Source organism: Alexandromys fortis, unplaced genomic scaffold (genome assembly GCF_014885135.2).
Source record: "Alexandromys fortis isolate MF-2015 unplaced genomic scaffold, M_Fortis_MF-2015_v1.1 scaffold_165, whole genome shotgun sequence".
NCBI classification, from domain to species: Eukaryota; Metazoa; Chordata; class Mammalia; order Rodentia; family Cricetidae; genus Alexandromys; species Alexandromys fortis.
The window spans coordinates 3,348,375-3,368,100 of NW_026068038.1; the positions used below are offsets into that span (position 1 = coordinate 3,348,375).

Here is a 19,726-nt window from a genome sequence, read left to right on the forward strand (position 1 = left end):
AAGTGGAAGTCGGGTTTCATTGTTCTTTTTTTTTTTCTCTTTGAGATGGGGATTCTCTGTGTGGCCCTGGCTGTCCTAGAACTTTCTTTGCAAAACAGCTTGACCTCAAACTCAGATCCTGCCTCTAACTCCCAAGTGCCGGGAATAAACTCTAACAGTGTCTCTGCTTTAGTTCAGGGGGACATCCAGGGTTGGTGCCAGAATTTCGCTCCTTTGCCTAGTTGGACTAGGGAACAGTGGAATGCTTGGCTCCTAATTCGAAGGAGGCAACCTGTGTTGGCACTGGGCTCATTTGCTTGAGTTTCATTTGAATTTCATCCCGGGTTCAGTGACTCTGAGATAAACATGAATAGCATCAATATACCCCACTATCCAAAAACAATGCTGAGTTCTAATGGAAATAAGTATAGTTCTGCTTTTGCACCTGTTAATGTTTTTATGGAGAAAGTTAGACTCAGGGCTGGAGCTGTGGCTCATAGGTTAAAAATACCCCTCTTCCAGGGGACTTGAGTTCAGTTCCCAACATCCACATTGGGTAGCTCACAACCATCTGTAACTCTGTGTTCTAAATTCCATGGGATCTGGCACCTGGTTTCCTCAAGGCATGCATGTGTTACATATACTGACAGGTAGACAAAATACCCATGTAGATAAAAGTTTTGTCTTTTTAAAATTAATTTTTAATTTTTTGTTCATTTATTATTATTTATTTTAGTTTTTCAAGACAGGGTTTCTGTGTAGCCATAGCTGTCCTGGAACTTACTCTGTAGACCAGGCTGGCCTCGAACTCACAGAGATCCACCTGCCTCTGCCTCTGAAGTACTGGGATTAAAGGTGTGTGCCACCATCACCCAGTTTGTTCATTTATTTTGAAATAGGCAGGGTTTCTCTGTACCGTCTCTTGCTGTCCTGGAACTTGATTTGTAGACCAGGCTGGCCTCAAATTGAGAGATCTGAGTGCTAAAGGTATGTGCCAATACACCTGGCTAAATTATAATATACATACACATACATATATGTATATGGATAGAAAAGACTTGATGTCATGGTCATTTTTCTCCCCCATCTGTTGAGACTTTGGGCAAGACCAAGCCTTTCCCGTGCAGCCTTATGCCAGCCTAGGCCTGGCATTGACGACTGGTAGCCACAGTTGCCAAACCATTTGGGTCATTCTACTGCTTAAATTCACTTAAAATTGATCTCTAGTAAGCTAGTGTCATTGTCCTTTTTGTTTTTTTTTTTTTTTTTTTTTTAAGACAGGGTTTCTCTGTGGCTTTGGAGCCTGTCCTGGAACTAGCTCTGTAGACCAGGCTGGCCTCGAACTCACAGAGATCACCTGCCTCTGCCTCCCGAGTGCTGGGATTAAAGGCGTGCGCCACCACCGCCTGGCCACTTGTGTCATTTTCAAACTCACATCTGTAACACCTTTTTTTCTTCTGGTGACTTAGGGATTAAACCCAGCATGTGTTCTGCCACTGAGCTATATTCTCTAGTTCTGTATTCTCTCACATTAGCTAATTTAAAAAAAAAATTTTTATTTTTGTTTCTTTTTGGAGATGTGTCATGTAGTTTATGCTTATGTCCAGCACTTTGTAACCCAGGTGGCATTGAAGCCAAGGTGATCTGTCTGCCTGCTGAGTGCTAGTATTACAGGCCTTAGCTACTATACCTGACTAGCCAGTTTGTTGCTTTATTTAGAAATATTTTTTAGATTTATTTATTTTATGTGTGTAAGTGTTTTACCTGAATGTTTGTTGTGTGCCACAGGTATTCCTGCCACCTGAGCAGTCAGAAGAGGGTGTTAGATCCCTGAAACTGAAATTCTGGTTGGTTGTGAACAGCTGTGTGGGTGCTGGGAACTGAACCCAGGTCTTCTGCAAGAGCGGCAAGTGCTCTTAGTTGCTGCGCTATTTCCAATCCCATTTTACTTTTTTAAAAATAGAAAACTTTTTCAGTGTGTGTGTGTGTGTGTGTGTATGTGTGTGTACACGTACATGAATCCAGATACCCACAGAGGCCAGAAAGAGGGCATTAGTGCTGGATTATCTGGAGCTGTAGTTATAGGTAGATGGCTGTGAACTGCCAAACCTGGAATCCGCTTGCTAGAGAAGTATGTTCCAACCTCTAGCTATCCAGTTTAGGTAGCACAGATTTGTCTTTATACATTAATGGTTCATTATTCTCTCATCAGCAGATACCGTAGTGTACATAGAAGGAAGTGCTGCAATGCCTCCATGCAGCAATTCTCAGGCACAGGTTCCAAAAGGTTTCTGTTGTTATAGGGTTTTTTGTAGACACGCTGCCTTCTTGTAAGTCTCTTGTAGCTGCAAACTTAATTCTTTTCTTTTTATTATAGGTAGTACTTACTATTTTAGCACCTCACGAATGAAACAGAAGAATAAGGACAATAATAAACCCAAAGGCAAGGCCCCTGAAGATGATGAAGGTACATCTGCCTGATGTTTGAAGTACCTGTCCCTCTTGTGCCCCCTTGTGTACTCGCCTCTTAGTAGGGTGAGACTGTTAAGAAAGGCACAGTTGATTGCCTGTTCCTGTGTGAACTGCCCTACTTCTGTGATTGCCGAGCCTTTGTTCTCTCAGAGATGTCTCTGTGGACACCTGTGTCCCTCTGTCACATTCAGGAAAGGGTAAATCCTAAATCCTGGGAGTGGGGACTGTGGTGACCAGCCCGACGCACACTGGCTAGTGTTCCTACTGTTGCTGAGTGTGAGGCCAGCTAGCAGATGAGTGAGGAATGGGCCCATGAGTGGGATGGGTTTGCAGTGGAAGGGTCACCACCGTTTACAAGCCTGTACTGCCCTGTTCCAGTTCACAGCCACACTCGGGGAGACTGTGGATGCCTTCATATCTTAGGTGTCACCTTGCTGGAATTAGGACTCATGCAGGAGTATAAAGCATGTAGAAAATTAATGTTTGAACTGAACTTCTAGAGTTTATTAAGTTTCTTAGCTAGAAGCTGTTTGTTTTCTGTAAGGTTTTTAGAGCCAATAATGTTGGAAATTGTCTACCCTTAGATATAGTATGTGCTTAGCATTGTACTAAGTGGTTTTCATACATTGTCCCATTTAATTCTGTTCTCAAAATAGAGCAAATTCTAAATGAATTAAGTGTATTTTCTTTTTTTAAAAAACAAAAAGACTAATTTTATTTGAATTACAAGATAATACATACTTTTCTGTTTTATCCAAAGATACCCATTTTGGCCCACACATAAAACTATAAATGTGTACACTATGAAATCATGACCTCCAACACTGCTTCCATGAATTCTTTGAGACAACCTTATGAAAGCAGCTCAATGGAGCGAGCGAATGGAGACACAGCAGAGCACTGTTCTGGACTGAAGTCAATACCCACTGTACAAAACTCCTGTAATGGCAGACATTCCCCACACTTTTTTAAGATTCAGCAGCACAACAGTATTTAAGATACACAGAATCTGTTTTCAGACACTGAATTCTGGGACCTTACTGGGCATCTAAAGATTTATCAACGTCCTCCTGGTCACTCTTTCCTATTCATTTTCGTTGCAACTTAAGCGTGTAGTTTTTCACTACTCAACCAGATAGTATATTCACATCTCTTAGACCTAAGGATCAAGTTTTTCAACCACCGTAGATCTAGAGAGCAGTGGGATAAACATCTCAGGTACGACTTAGGTACTTGTAGAAGACAATTTAAGTGTTATTTTCTTACTTTGTTTGTGTGAGGTGAGACTGTCTCACTTGGACCAGACCGGCTTTAAACTTGTATCAGTACTTCTGCTTCTCTCTCCTGAGTGGATGCTGGTGTTCTGGGCATGCACTGTCATGCTCACCTCTGTTATTAAGTCTAAAAGGCATAGCTGGGTCTGGGAGCTGGGTCAGTGAGTAAAGCACCTGTTGTACAGGTGTGAGGAGTCTGGGTCCACAGCTCCCATGTAAACACTGGGCAGTCTGGCAGCCTCTCTGTAAATCTCATCATCGGGGAGCACAGCTAGGGAACTCTGGCCCAAGCTGACTGGCTGGACTGTTGAATCACCAAGCTCTGGTTCAAGTAGAAGATCTTGTCTCAGTATATAGGATGGAGAACAATCAAGGAAGTCGCCTGACTGGCCTCCACATGCACACCTATCCACACATGTGCACTCATACTTACATACTCAATCACACACATAGTTTTTTTGTTTGTTTTTAAGCAAAACTAAGAAGACTTAGAACATACAAGTGAACATTTCACATCTTGAAGTAGAAAAGACTTCTCTTCTTCCTTCTCCATTTTTTGACATAAAGTATCATGTAGCCTCCAGGCTGACCTAGAACTCACTGTGCAGTTGAGGCTTCCTTGAACTGATCCTCCTGCCTCAGCTTCCCAAGTGCTGTGTTTATAAATGTGTATTTCTGCTCTGGCTTGGCTGGGTGTTTTTTGTTTGTTTGTTTTGCTTGTTTATTTGTTTTTGTTGTTTGTCTTATTCTGTAGCCCTGGCTGACTATTGCCTCAGGCCCTCAAGTGTTGGGATTATAAATCTTTATGCCTGACTTTTTTAATTTTTACTTTATTTTATTTTAGACAAGGTTTCTCTGTGTAACCTCCCTGGCTGTCCTGGAACTGGGTACCTTGAATTGAAGACCAGGTTGGCCTTGAGTTCACAGACTTCTGCCTGTCTCTGCCTGTCTCTGCTGGGATTAAAGGTGTGCACCACCACCACCTGGCTAGAAAAGAAACTTCTGATAGATGGCAGTGGTTAAGAGCACTTACTGCTCTCACAGAGGACCATGGTCATTTCCCAGCATCTCACAGCCATCGAGGCCGTGCTCTTGTTCTAGGTGCTCTGCTCGCCTCTTCTGGGCTCCATGGGCTCCTGCATGCATGAAATGCACATGAATTCACACACAGACAATAAATAGATTTCAAAACTTTTCAGGCTATCTCCTAAAGAGAATGCCTCCATTGTTTCTGCAAGGTGAGACTTGTCCAGGTTTCTCTGCAGGTCATCAGTAGTCACAACGAATGGTGTGGGTCTAGAACTAGCCACATGTGCTCACAGCAGGAAGGATCTGAGCCTGAGAATCTGGTGACTCTTCCCTTGGGATTCAGTAGCAGCATTTTGTCTTTATATGCCTGAACCAGTGACCTATTTAGCAATTGACAGCCTCCCCCTGACTCCCCGGAATGCTATTAGTCTTCTGTGTTGCTGACTGGTGGATGTACCATGTGATAGCTTTGATGGAGGTTCATGCCTTAATCAGATTGGAGACAGTGTGACATCAGACACTCCGGCAGGAAAAAAACTGTGCTGTGAACTTTCTGAGCTAGTATATTATTCAGCCCAAAGACGTGCAAGAAATATGTAGGAAGAAGTACTTAGGGGCTGTAGATTTGGCTCAGTGGTTAAAAGAGTTCTATTGCTATTGCAGAGGATATGAATTTAATTCCCAGCACCAACTGCCTGAAATTCTAGTTCCAGGGGATCCATCCATCACCTTTTTTGGCTCTGCAGATACTGTACTCAAAGGTACAAACCCACACTTAGACATACCCATAATTAAATTTTTATTTATTTATTTATTTATTTATTTTTTGGTTTTTGGTTTTTCGAGACAGGGTTTCTCTGTAGCTTTGGTGCCGATCCTGGAACTAGCTCTTGTAGACCAGGCTGGCTTCGAACTCACAGAGATCTGCCTGCCTCTGCCTCCCGAGTGCTGGGATTAAAGGCATGCGCCACCACCGCCCGGCTATTTTTTGGTTTTTCAAGACAGGGTTTTTCTGTAGCTTTTGGAGCCTGCCCTGGAGCTAGCTCTTCTAGCCCAGGCTGGCCTCAAACTCACAGAGATCCACCTGCCTCTGCCTCCCGAGTACCGCCCGGCTAATTAAAAATATTTAAGAACAATCTGAAGCGTTTTTTATATTTATTTATTTATTTATTTATTTATTTATTTATTTAGTTATTATGTATACAATGTTCTGTCTGTATGCCTGCAGGCCAGAAGAGGGCACCAGACCTCATTACAGATGGTTGTGAGCCACCATGTGGTTGCTGGGAATTGAACTCAGGACCTTTGGAAGAGCAGGCAATGCTCTTAACCGCTGAGCCATCTCTCCAGCTCCCAATCTGAAGTTTTGAAATCACAGATACAAATAAACATGGCACAGATCATTGAGGGACAGTTGGGATTGGGGAAGAGTTGAGCACTGGGCATCAAATGCCAGTTTCTAGTCCATCCCAGGGTCAGGGTTCACTCTTGTGTCTTGTGATGGGATCATGGGAATAGAAATGAGGGACAATAAGATATTCCTAGGGCCTAGGGTATGAATTATATTTATTGATTTTTGACTTTTTGAAATTGAGAGAGAAATGCTCTCAATTTTTTAGCACAGGCTAGACCTGAACTTTCAACTTCTTGCTGAAGCCACCCAAAGTGCTGGAATTACAGTTAGTACAGATATACAACATAATTCTTGCCCAACCCCCTAACACAAGACAAGGGTTGTATATGCTCAGGCTGTTTTTGTGTATAGATGTTTTGTCTACATATGTGTCTATGTACCACATGTGTGCCTAGTGCCCTGGGTCTAGAGTTCTAGACCACTGTGAGTCTCCAGTGGGTGCTGGGAATTGAACCCAGGTCTTCTGGAAGAACAGTCAATGCTCCTAACATCCGGCTGTCTTCCCACCCAACCTACAGTCCTAAGCAGTTTTTGAACTCACTGTGTAGCAGAGGATGACATTCCATCTCTACCAGTCCTCAGACTGCACACTCCAGTGAGTTCCTGTCTCTTCCCCTTTATATTCCTCTCATTGCCCAGCTATCACTCCAGTCTCCACCTACTTTGTGCTGGGATTAAAGGTGTGTGACTCCCAAACATTGGGATTAAAGGTACAAGCCACTACCACCTGGATCTGTTTCTGGAATGTCTTCCTTTTGGTCTGAAGATTTGGTAGAGGTAAAAGATCTCTGTAGTGGTTAGCTACTTTGCTTTTCTGATCTTCAGGTTGAACCCCAATATCTGTCTCTGGGTTTTTATTATTTGTGCTAAGGGAATGAGAGGATGGGGAGAGGCTGCAGCCAGGATATAAAATAAATAGATAAGTAAAAAAAAATTAAAAATTAAAAAAAAAGGTGTGCACCCATGCCAGGTCTAGGATAGCTCTCGAAAACAGGCAGAAACTTGGGATTCATTAGGACACAGATCCTGCCCTTCCTTTGCTGAGCATTCCTAAGGAGAGAGATAGAAGTGAGACCCTGCTCATGTGAGAATGTGCCTGGGCTTACTCCTGATGTGCCTGATTCTCCCTGTGTTCTCTTCAGAGGAGAGGAGACGAAAAGAGCGGGAAGACCAGATGTATCGTGAGAGGCTGCGCACCTTGTTCATCATTGCTATTGTGATGAGTCTGCTAAACTCCCTCAGTACCAGTGGGGGCAGTATTTCCTGGGCCGACTTTGTCAATGAGATGCTGGCTAAAGGCGAGGTGCAGCGTGTGCAGGTGGTACCCGAAAGTGATGTGGTGGAAGTCTATCTGCATCCTGGAGCCGTGGTGTTTGGGCGGCCTGTGAGTTGGGGTGAAGGCCTTGGGGAGACTGGGAAGGTTGGGAGTATCCCCTTTTTAATCAACCCTTCAATCCTGGACTTGCCTGGCTGTCTTTAACATGATGTGTATAGAGTAGGGCTTGATGCAGGGTTTGAGCAGTGCTTGTTAAGGTGGAGCCGAGGGAAGGTAGTCAGAGAGCTCTTGACAGGAAAGCGCTCTGATGGCAGGCATGTCAGAGTGAAAGAGGAGAAGACCAGTGATAATTGATTCTGAACAATATCTCGTTGGTGTGAGAGGATAAGGAGCTGAGACCACTGCAGCCAGAAGTCGTACTGAATCCGCCTGGGTATGTGCAGAGCTTTTGTTTCCGGTCCCGAAGATTTGGGAGTGCTAAGGTGGCAGGGAGCTACTACAAACAGTTTGCAGCAAAGCTCTTAAGTGGCCGGTTGGCAGGGATGGGTGCAGAAATAGGTAATCTGCCCTGTGAGGTATATAACAAAATGCAAGTTAGTAAAGGGCTGGAACTCAGAGAGGACAGAGAGGGATTGTGCTCACACCAAGCTCCCCGCTTGAGAACGCTGGAAGAAGACACATGATGGGGCAGGGGATGGGGTTCAGATCAGGTGGGGGGGGGCTCAAGGTCAGAGAGCAGGGACCTGCCCCAGCCCCAGGGCGAGAGTGCTCAGTGTCTAACAGTTGAAGGTGGAGACTGGCCTCAGAGGACAGCCAATTGACAGTGAGCCCTATCCTGCTCTGCTTCAGTTTTAGTCTCTCTTATTTCTCCCCCAGTGTCGTGTACCGTTATGGAGTCCTGAAAGCTTTCCTGCAAAGATACTGTCTAGAGCATATTTGCTGTCCATTTTTCTGAATTGTTTCTATGTGAGCCTTAAAACTACTTGGGTATACGATTAATTAGGACGCTGACTTTTTTTTTTTTTTTCGAGACAGGGTTTCTCTGTGGCTTTGGAGCCTGTCCTGGAACTAGCTCTGTAGACCAGGCTGGTCTCGAACTCACAGAGATCCGCCTGCCTCTGCCTCCCAAGTGCTGGGATTAAAGGCGTGCGCCACCACCGCCCGGCTTGACTTTTTTTTTTTTTTTTTGCAGAGCCTTACTATGTAGCCCTGGCTAGTCTGGGCCTTACTATGTAGACCAGGCTCACCTCAAACTCCTAGAGACTCACCTGACTTTGCCTCCCAAGTTCTGGGATTGAAGGTGTATGTTATCATACTCAGTCAATGGACCCTGAATTTTTTTTCTTTTATATTATATTGTTCTCCTGTTTTATTGGGTAGCAGGAGAGTGTAACTCTGAGAGGCCACCTGGCTGCTCTCCCCTGCTCCAGGTAACCACTCCAGGCTATAGGCATGGTCTCTTTGCAGGCTATATTGACTGGAATGAACCTATTCTTCCAGTGTGCTGTATTTTCTTTCAACAGGCCTATTCTGTACCCCAAAAGGACACCATGAGATTCCTCTTACCTGGATGTGGGTGGTGTAAATGGTCCAGCAAGTTTGATTACATCAGTTCTGTGCTGATAATTTTAAGAACTGAAGCCATAGGATCAATACACACTGTCAAACAACAAAAGCTAAATCCATCTAACCAAGCCGGGCGGTGGTGGCGCACGCCTTTAATCCCAGCACTTGGGAGGCAGAGGCAGGCGGATCTCTGTGAGTTCGAGACCAGCCTGGTCTACAAGAGCTAGTTCCAGGACAGGCTCCAAAACCACAGAGAAACCCTGTCTCAAAAAAACAAAAAAAAAAGAAAAAAGAAAAAAATAAATCCATCTAACCATAAAAATGAAGGCATGACACAAGAAGCACCTCCCACAGACACCTGCCTACCCACATCAGCACAGGTGCACAGAGAAGCACCTCCCCCAGAAACCTGCCTACCTACCTCAGCACAGGTGCACAGAGAAGCACCTCCCCCAGACACCTGCCTACCCACATCAGCACAGGTGCACAGAGAAGCACCTCCCCCAGAAACCTGCCTACCTACCTCAGCACAGGTGCACAGAGAAGCACCTCCCCCAGACACCTGCCTACCCACATCAGCACAGGTGCACAGAGAAGTACCTCCCCCAGACACCTGCCTACCCACATCAGCACAGGTGCACAGAGAAGCATCTCCCCCCCCCCATACCTGCCTTCCCACATCAGCACAGGTGCACAGAGAAGCACCTCCCCCCATACCTGCCTACCTCAGCACAGGTGCACAGAGTAGCACCTCCCCCAAACACCTGCTACACCTGCCTACATCAGCACAGAGGTTCAGGCTTTGCAGAGGGACCTGGGTGAGGCTGGTGCAGAAGGTCCTGGACACTGCAGAGAATGTAGGTTTTGAATTGACTTCTGAAATAAGATACTTTGGGCTGGAGAGATGGCTCAGAGGTTAAGAGCACTGGCTGCTCTTCCAGAGGTCCTGAGTTCAATTCCCAGTAACCACATGGTGGCTCACAACCATCTGTACTGAGATCTGGCTCCTGGGCATACATCGAGGCAGAATGTTGTATACATAATAAATAAATCTTTAAAAAAAATGAAATAAGATACTTTGTGCTGGAGTCTGGCATAATAAAGAGGGTCATTTCAACCCTTTTCTCTGTGCACCTGTGCTGATGCAGGTTGGTGAAGCTATTTGGGAGTTAGAATGGCTTGATGTATTGGGAAAGCCCAGATCAGACATCTAGGATCAGTAAATCCTGAAAGTAACTTATGGGTGCTTCATCTAATGTGCAAAGGGAGGAAATATAAATTATGGTTAAAATATTTAATTGCCCCCTTACTGTCATCTCCACCAAGATGTCACCACCACACTGAGCCATGACACATCGAAGACTTGTCTGAAACTATAGGGCTGAGCCACCCATCATCCATCATTGGCTCGAGTTAAATCCAGGAATGTCTTAGAATTTGAGCTCCCAATAATGTAACGGGGTAATATGTGGGAAGTGATGAAAGTGACATGAGCCCTGTCAGAATCCAAGGCCAACCTGAGTTATACAGCAAGACTACTGTATCCAGAAGCAAAAGCAGTAAACCTGAAACTAGTGACTCATACTGGCCATGGGGATAATTGTGACTTCCTGGTGGTGAGTCCCACATGCCAGGGTAAAATTTTACTTAGTACAAAGCATTTCCATCAGAAAGGGCATCTCCTGAGATGGTCATTCTAGGCTGGGCTTGAGAAAACTAGAATTTTTTAGACATGGAAGTGCTGTCTACAGTGTCCACTTGGGAGCCCTGGGTCACATAGTGTGCCAGCTCTGAGTACTGACCTTTCACTCTCTCCTTGCCCGCTCTCCATTTTGTCCTCAGCGGCTGGCCTTGATGTACCGGATGCAGGTTGCAAATATCGACAAATTTGAAGAGAAGCTTCGAGCAGCTGAAGATGAGCTGAACATCGAAAGCAAGGACCGGATTCCGGTTTCCTATAAGCGAACAGGATTCTTTGGAAAGTATGTTGGTTGTTTATGGACTTGACTTTGTAGTGTGAGCCACACTGAACAGACAGCAAATCCTGAGCTGACTGCTGGATCCCTTTGGGGAGGTCCCGAGTGTGAGAGTAGAGAGGCTGCAGATGTGGACGTGCAAATCCCTAGAGCGTTCACTTTGTTTAGTTGTCTATGGTCTGTGGTAGTTCTTAATCAGATGCGCCAAGGTTGCTGTTTTCTGTAAAGGAAGATAGAACAGAAGGAATAGAAAGGGTCTCAGTCAGTAGAAATTCTTTCAGTGGCATTTTAGCACTGTTTGTATACTGTGAGGGACCATGGAACCCATAGGCATTGCTCAGCCAACAGTGATGAAGCCAGCGTCTAAAGAAAAGGTTATTGTGAGTTTGTAACCTGGGATGCACAAGCCGGCATCTAGCAGGTATTCCTTTGACAATAGCTTGATAGCCTCATGGCCCAGATGCTAAATCCGCCCACCTTGTGACTGATCTGGTTTTATTGTCAAGTGACAGAGAGGTATGGGGCAAGTCATGGGTGGTCCTCTTCTTCCTTCTCAAATAGAGAGCCTAATCCAGAGTTTAAGTTTGTTAAGTTTTATTTGTTTACTAATTGAAAATGACAATATAATATTAGCCATAGAAGAACCTGCTTTTGTTGGGCATTGTCACATGGCAGGCTAAGTAAGCCTTTGTACATGCAGTGTAAACACTTGAAAAGCTTGTGGAAGAGGGACTGTGGTAACAGTGGGACAGGAGACCATGTTTGCACAACTGCTTACCTTCTGCCTTGCCCTCGGAGCTAGAGATCCCAGCTTTGTTCATCAGTTGCCCTGACAATGAATTCATCCCTATAACTCTGCCTTTCCTTTTTACGCAGTGCCCTCTACGCCCTGGGGATGACAGCAGTGGGCTTGGCCATTCTGTGGTATATTTTCAGACTGACTGGGATGGCAGGAAGGGAAGGCGGATTCAGTGCTTTCGTAAGTTGTACTGCTGGAGGTTTGTGTGTGAGAACTTGAATTCTTCTCTAAGCCTATAGAAAAGTCCTCGGGAGCTGGGCGGTGGTGGCGCACGCCTTTAAACCCAGCACTTGGGAGGCAGAGGCAGGTGGATCTCTGTGAGTTTGAGGCCAGCCTGGTCTACAAGAGCTAGTTCCAGGACAGGCTCCAAAGCTACAGAGAAACCCTGTCTGGAAAAGCCAAAAAAAAAAAAAAAAAAAAAAAAAGTCCTCAGTGGGAGCCACTGAGCCCACTGTATATAGGGAACTGTGTTCTGTCTGCCCCCCTCCCCGTTTGTTTTTTTTTTTTCCCCCAAAGTTCCATGTTAGCTTGGAGTGGTGCTCTTCTTTTTTCTATTATTGGCTAATAAAGAAACATTAAAAATACCTTAAAGAGCAGCCATAATAGAGGAAAACTCCCCTTCTACTCTTTTTTTAATTTTAAATCTTGTGTTGTGCATTGTGTTTTGCCTGTGTAAGGGGGATCAGATCCCCTGGAACTGTAGTTGCAGATAGTCGTGAGCTGCCATTTGGGTGCTGGGAATTGAACCCAGGTCCTCTAGAACAATCAGTACTCTTGACTGCTGAGCCATCTCTCTAGCCCCTCTCTCCCATCCTGTCCTTGGGATGTATCTTAGGAAATGTGCTTCCCTCCCATGGCTTCTCCATCTCTCAGCATAGACTGGGATGTAGGCAGCTTCCTTTCTACCCCTGGGAATGTCACTCTGTTTTCGCTGAGAATGCAAGCTTATTTCTGTCTCCTTAGCTAAAGAAGACTTATTCTTCTGGTGTGGTGTTGATGATTAACCCCAGAACCTTGTACTAGGAGAAGTTTGTGCTTGTCTTTTCCTTCTTTTTTTTTTTTCTTTTCTTTTTTCTTTTGAGTCAGGATCTCACTATGCAACTATGCAGCCCTGGTTGGCCTGACACTCTATGTGGACCAGGCTAACATGGAACCTAGAGAGGTATACCTGCCTCTGCCCTGAAAGCTGGGATTAAAGGTATGAGTTACCATGCCCAAATATGAGTGTTGCTTTTATTTTGTTTTATTTTTTGTTTTTGAGACAGGGTTTCTCTGTGTAGCCCTGGCTGTCCTGGAACTTGCTTTGTAGACCACACTGGCCTCTAACTCAGAGATCCACCTGCCTCTGCCTCCCTAGTGCTGGGATTAAAGGTGTGTGCCGCCACCTCCTGGCTCCAAAGAGAGTTTTATATTTTTACTTACCTATTTAAACTTTATTTTTATTTTTGTGTATGGGTGTTTTGCCTGCATGTGTGTGTACCCTGTACACACAGTAGCTGGCAGAGTGTCGAATCTCCTGGAACTCAAGTTAGAGAAGGCTGTCTCTATGTGTGAGAACAGGTGCTCTTTACTACTGAAGCATCGCTCCAGTTCTAGTTTTTTGTTTCTTTGTTTTTGTTTTGTTTTGTTTCGTTTTTGAGACAGGGTTTCTCTGTATATCTTTGGAGCCTGTCCTGGAACCTCGCTTTATAGACCTGGCTGTCCTTAAACTCATAGAGACCCACCTGCCTCTGCCTCCTGAGTGCTGAACCCAGCCTCCAATTCTACTTTTTTTTTTCTAACATAAATTGTTAGATTATGGGGATGGAGAGGTAGCTCAGAGGTTAAGAGCACTGACTGCTCTTCCAGAGGTCCTGAGTTCAATTCCCAGCAACCACATGGTAGCTCACAACTATCTGTAATGAGATTTAATGCCCTCTCTGGCCTGCAGGCATACATGCAGGCAGGACATTGTATACATAATATATAAATCTTTAAAAATATTTTTGTTAGATTGCTTTCTTCCTAATATAAACAACACAAATCAAAGATTCCCCTTGTGTGTTTGAAATGGTCTGTGATCTCCATTGTCATGGAGGGAGTAGGCTGATAGGTGGTCCCCGGGGCTGTGAAAGGAAGCACCTCCACCGAGGATGGAGATACATTTTTGTGTTAGGTCAGGCAGATAGTAGCTACTGCTTCCCTGTTTTGCTAGGGATGCACAGCTTCCTGTCCTGACTCTTTTTGCACAGAATCAGCTTAAAATGGCACGTTTCACCATCGTGGATGGGAAGACAGGGAAAGGAGTCAGCTTCCAAGATGTGGCAGGAATGCATGAAGCCAAACTGGAAGTCCGAGAATTTGTGGATTATCTGAAGGTGAGAGTCATATGTTAAGGCCATTAAAGATGGGAGTAGGTGGTGACATCTTCTCTCCAAGAAGGAAGGTGGGATGAGCAGACTCTGAGACTGGAGCTGGCTCCATGAGCTAGCTGTTATTTGTTAAGGTACCACTCTCAGCATATAGGTATGATGTTCTATACCTGGGAAACCAACAGCATTGCCCAGTGTGCAGTTGGCCATCAAAGGAGAAGAGTGTAATAGTTCACTTCAGCTAGGCCATCTTTTCTTTTGGCGCTGAAAGCCTATGAAGCTTTGTTTTTCTGGATCCCTGAGACTGTAGCTGATTCACGACTGTCATAGGTTCTCTTCATATGAGTCCCTTAAACATGAAAAGCTGAGTACTTAGTGTCACATGTCTGTTCCTCACTAGAGCCCAGAACGCTTCCTTCAGCTTGGTGCCAAGGTTCCAAAGGGTGCCCTATTGCTGGGACCTCCTGGTTGTGGGAAGACGCTGTTGGCCAAGGCAGTAGCTACAGAGGCTCAAGTGCCCTTTCTAGCAATGGCTGGCTCAGAGTTTGTAGAGGTCATTGGAGGTATGTATGGGCTGGAAGTAAGAGCAGGTTTATTGGCCTAGTGCCTGGGGAGGTTTTTCATATAACCCTCGCTAACATGGGGAGCTGAGTGGAACAGAGAAGAACAAACATAGCCCAAGTTCAAATAAGCTTTGGTTCAAGCCAGGCAGAGGTGGCACACACCTTTAATTCCAGCACTCAGAAGCAGACACAGGTGAATCTCTTAAGTCTGAGGCCAGCCTGGTCTACAGAGTGAGTTCCAGGATATCCAGGGCTACACAGAAACCCTGTCTTTAAAACAAAACAAAACCAAAACAAAACAAAACAAAAGCTTTGACCCACATCTACTTGGCAGTTGTGTGTTTTGATTCCACTTTCATCTGTGGCTTGGGCGTTCTGGATGGGAAGACGGCACTCTGCTTCATCTGCAGAGAGTGGCCGGTTAGATATAGGCATCTTTGGTGGGAGATTTGCCTAGCTGTAACCCAAAAATAGTATTTGATTTCCTTCCTCTGCCTATCTCTTGACCCTCTGTGTCCCCTCAGGCCTGGGAGCTGCCCGTGTGCGAAGCCTCTTCAAGGAAGCCCGGGCCCGAGCCCCTTGCATAGTGTACATCGATGAGATCGATGCTGTGGGGAAGAAGCGGTCCACCTCCATGTCTGGCTTCTCCAACACAGAGGAAGAACAGACCCTCAACCAGCTCCTGGTCGAGATGGACGGTCAGTGCCACACATGCCTTACCATACACTGTACACCAGAGGAGACTAACCCTGTCAGAGTGACGGCCTTCAGGGCAGATGAACCTGGTGACATTTTTTTGTTCTAACTTCTGGAATATCACTGGAAGAGGTATTATTTTTTCTTTAGCCACTGTTACTTAGTGTTGTTCACTCCTGCCCTAGTGAGAACATTATGTAGAGAATAGTTTAGATGTTGATATCTAACAGCAAAGTCAGCTTAAGAATTGTCCATCCGTTTGCTACCTTTAACAAACGCCGCTTTCACAAGCTGGGCAATGTGGTGCATGCCTTTAATCTGAGCACTTGGGAGGCAGAGATGGGAATCTTTGTGAGTGTGGGATCAGCCCTATCTACAGAATGAGTTCCAGGACAGGCTCTAAGCTCTAAAGCTACAGAGAAACCCTGTCTCAAAAAAACCAAAAGAAAGCTGGGCAGTGGTAGTGCACACCTTTAATCCCAGCACTCGGGAAGCAGCGGCAGGTGGATCTCTGAATTCTTCGAGGCCAGCCTGGTCTACAAGGGGGTAACCCTCCTTGCAGGACAGTTATGTTAAAGACATCTTTTGGGGCAACTGTGATGTGTGTTTTTGATTTTTTGAGACAGGGTTTCTCTGTGTAACAGCCCTGACTGTCCTGAATCTTACTTTGTAGACCAGGCTGACCTCAAACTCACGGAGTCTGCCTGCCTTTGCCTCCTGAGTGCTGGGATGAAAGGCCCGCACCCCCACACCTGGCTTATATGTTGTGTGTATGTGTGTATGATGTATTCTTAAGGCCAGGTGAGGCATTTATTTTGGGAGGAACAGTTTAATAATATGATCCTCAAGGCAGTCAGAGTAACACATCACATCCATGTTGGAGAGCGATGGGAGAGGACACATGATGTCTTCCTTCGGCCTTCATACACAGGTCCATGCTTGCACCTCCATGCGCATGCCTATGTTTGCACTCCTCACACACAGAGGCATGTGAGAGTTCAACTCCTAGCTGTAGTGATGTCAGAGGGGCTGGTGCATCCTGGAAGTTATTTCATGAACTGTAAAGTTGCTACAGCTTTAAAAATCAAAGGAGCTGGGCAGTGGTGGCGCAAGCCTTTAATCCCAGCACTCGGGAGGCAGAGGCAGGTGGATCTCTGTGAGTTCGAGACCAGCCTGGTCTACAAGAGCTAGTTCCAGGACAGGCTCCAAAACCGCAGAGAAACCCTGTCTCGAAAGACCAATAATAATAATAATAATAATGATAATAATAATAATAAAAATCAAAAGATAGGCTGGTACTGATGGTGCACACCTTTAATCCTAGCACTCGAGAGGCAGAGGAAGGCAGATCTTTGTGAGTTCAAGGCCAGTTCTAGCATAGCTAGGGCAACACAGAGAAACCCTGTCTTGAAAAAAACTTAAAAAAAAAAAACTAAAAAAAATATCAAAGGATACTTCAGGCAGTGGTGGTGCACAACTTTAATCCCAGCACTTAGGAGTCAGAGGCAGGCACATCTCTGTGAGTTTGAGGCCAACCTGGTCTACAGAGCAAGTTCTAGGACATCTAGGACTACTTAGAGAAACCCTGGCTCAAAAAGACCTAAACCAATCAGTCCATCAGTGGATAGTTCTAACACTGAAGAGAACAGGCACTGTGTTGTTGAGATGGTGTGAGAATGGCTGCAAACAGAGCTGCCCACAGCCCTGCCTTTCCTGGCCCTTTTCTTGTCCAGTTGTCTGTCCACATATTAGTTCAGAGCCCGTGGCAGGAACAACACCTACCCCAGCAGCTGCTTTGCGCTGACAGCAAGTGCTCAGGGTCCAGTTCCCAGAGCACTAACTGCCTTGGGAGGTGTGGCTGGAGGACTGCTGGAGATTCCTGATTCTTTCAGACCAGGCCTTGGACCTGACATGATGGTTTGTCTTTCTTGTCTCAGCTATGGCTCTATGATTTATAAAGTGAGGTTGAACACATATCCCTCATCATTCTGAATTTTGACCAGGCATCCTTAATCATGAAGGAGACTCCAATAAACCATTCTCCTTGGGTGTCTTGCCCCCTCAATGATATATTTTATTTAAATGGGGGCTTAAATGGATTTCATAACCTTACTATTGAACTAGAAAAGAAAATCTGTTAACCAGTGTGTTACCTCACTCAGCTTGACGACAGAGGCTATCTTTTTCAAGAGATCTGAGTCTACTAGAAAGCATGACATTTTTCTGAGCTGAATTTCTCTGAACGACCATAAAAATAGCTGTTTGTCCCCCAGGGTTGGCTGAGGAACTGGTTGCTTGTCAGCTTGGCCCAGCACTAACAAGTCTCTCTGTGTCCTCACAGCTGTGTACACTGGCTCCTTCAGACGCTCTGAGACTAGTCTTTGTTGTCTCCTCAGGAAGAGCACTTTCTGTTCATTGACGTGCAGGGGAGTGAGTTGAGCGGATGTGGTGCTGGGCATGGGAAAACTCCCCAGGGAATAAGAAATCCTAGTCACAGAGGCCTAAGCACAGGTGCTGTGGGCATTTCTGGGACTGTAAAGCTACACAAGAGAGCCTGAGGCATGCGCCCCAGCCACCCACCTGGTGACCACACAGTCACTTGGCTGAAGGTGTATTCTTAAGAAAAGGACTTTTTGGAGTGGGGCGCTTTTGAGACAGGGTTTCTCTGTGTAAAAATCCTGGCTATCCTGGAACTCTCCCCGTAAACCAGGCTGGCCTCGAACTCACAGACATCTGCCTGCCTCTGCCTCTCCAGTGCAGGGATTAAAGGCATGCATCACCACCACTGCCCAGAGCAAGAACTTTTTAACGTGGGTGGTATATATTGTACAAGTTTTTGTTTGGGGAATGCTAATTTCACATAGGAGTCATTTTAAAATCTTAACAGGGCCAACCATGGTGGTTCACACTCTTAATTCCAGTACTTGGGAGGCAGAGGCAGGTGGATTTCTGTGAGTTTAAGGCAAGCCTGGTTGTGGCAAGTTTCAGGCTAGCCAGAACTACATAGTTTTTCTGGATACCCGCATCTCCAGACCAAAAGTTAGAAGTGAACACTTGAGTGAGAGAGTCTGCTCTGTCTGGGAATTGACTGCTATGTTGGTGCTGTGTGGTAATAAATGCCTGTTACTGATGTTGTCATGGTATGGCCAATTTCTCTCTTTTTATTTTATTTATTTGTTTGTTTGTTTGTTTATTTATTTATTTATTTTCGGGATAGGTTGCTCTGTAGTTTCTGAGCCTGTCCTGGAACTAGCACTTGTAGACTAGTCTGTCCTCGAACTCACAGAGATACGCCTATCTCTGCCTCCCAATTGCTGGGATTAAAGGTATGCGCCACCACAGCCTGGTTCCGCTCCTCACATCTCTGTTGTGTCATTGACCAGCTAAGCAGCTCGTGTGTCTGTGTCTGTTCCCCATTCTACTCCCACACAGAGCCTCTCCCCAGCCTAGCTGGTTTGAGAGCCTTAGGGGATTCTTCCACCTCCAATACCCATAGGAGTGATAGGATTATAGAAGCTTGTGCTATGCTTCTGGATTTTGCATGAGTTCTGAGAATTCAGACTCAGGTCCTCATCCTACATAGCAAATGTTTTTGTTTTTTGTTTTTTTGTTTTTTGTTTTTTTCCCTAAATGTTTCTAGTCCTGTTGTAGTTTTTTGCTTTGTTTTTATTAGTTTGTTTTTAGGGCTGTGGGGGAGGGGCAAAGTCTTACTGTGTAGCCCTAGCTGGCCTGGATCTCATAGAGATTCATTTGCCTCTACCTCCAATTAAAGGCGTGTGTCATCATGCTCTGCTTTTTTGTTTGTTCGTTTGTTTTTAGATTTATTTATTCATGTGCTGGGTAGTAGTGTCGCACACCTTTATTCCAGCACTCAGGAGGCAGACACAGATGAATCTCTGTGAGTTCGAGGCCAGCCTGGTCTACAGAGAGAATTGCAGGACAGGCTTCAAGGCTACAGAGAAACCCAATCTTGAAAAACCAAAAAATAAGTTATTAAAAAAAAATTTATTAATTATGTATACAGTGTTATATCTTTGTATGCCTGCGGGCTAGAAGAGGGCACCAGTTCATGTGAGCCACCATGTGGTTACTGAGAATTGAACTCAGGACCTCTGGAAGAACAGCCAGTGCTCTTAACTGCTGAGCCATCTCTCTGGTCCCTTGTGGTCTAGGCTGGCTTTGAGCCCCTTGTGTAATTCAGGATGACTTTGAAGTTCTGGTCCTCTTATCGCTCTCTGAAGTGATGGGAATGCAGATATGTGCCATCTACCTGGCTCCTTAATTTATTTTTTATTTTATTTTATTTTTTTTTAATATTTTATTTATTTATT

General features: G+C 45.1%; 1 protein-coding gene across 8 annotated transcripts in view; it reads left to right on the top strand.

Moving 5' to 3' along the window:
• The window catches only part of Spg7 (SPG7 matrix AAA peptidase subunit, paraplegin), a 50,238-nt gene that overhangs the window by 4,337 nt on the left and 26,175 nt on the right, over positions 1-19,726 (top strand). For 3 of the 8 annotated variants that reach the window (XM_050165150.1, XM_050165151.1, XM_050165154.1), the window contains 9 exons: positions 2,357-2,446; positions 4,570-4,633; positions 5,418-5,515; positions 7,311-7,552; positions 10,853-10,992; positions 11,863-11,965; positions 14,017-14,142; positions 14,537-14,699; positions 15,224-15,397. In XM_050165150.1, the coding sequence (XP_050021107.1) occupies positions 2,357-2,446; positions 4,570-4,633; positions 5,418-5,515; positions 7,311-7,552; positions 10,853-10,992; positions 11,863-11,965; positions 14,017-14,142; positions 14,537-14,699; positions 15,224-15,397 (1,200 nt within the window). Of the gene's footprint in view, positions 1-2,356; positions 2,447-4,569; positions 4,692-5,417; positions 5,516-7,310; positions 7,553-10,852; positions 10,993-11,862; positions 11,966-14,016; positions 14,143-14,536; positions 14,700-15,223; positions 15,398-19,726 lie in introns of those variants that run through there. The other 5 variants (XM_050165152.1, XM_050165155.1, XM_050165153.1 and 2 more) reach the window with 3 other exon arrangements.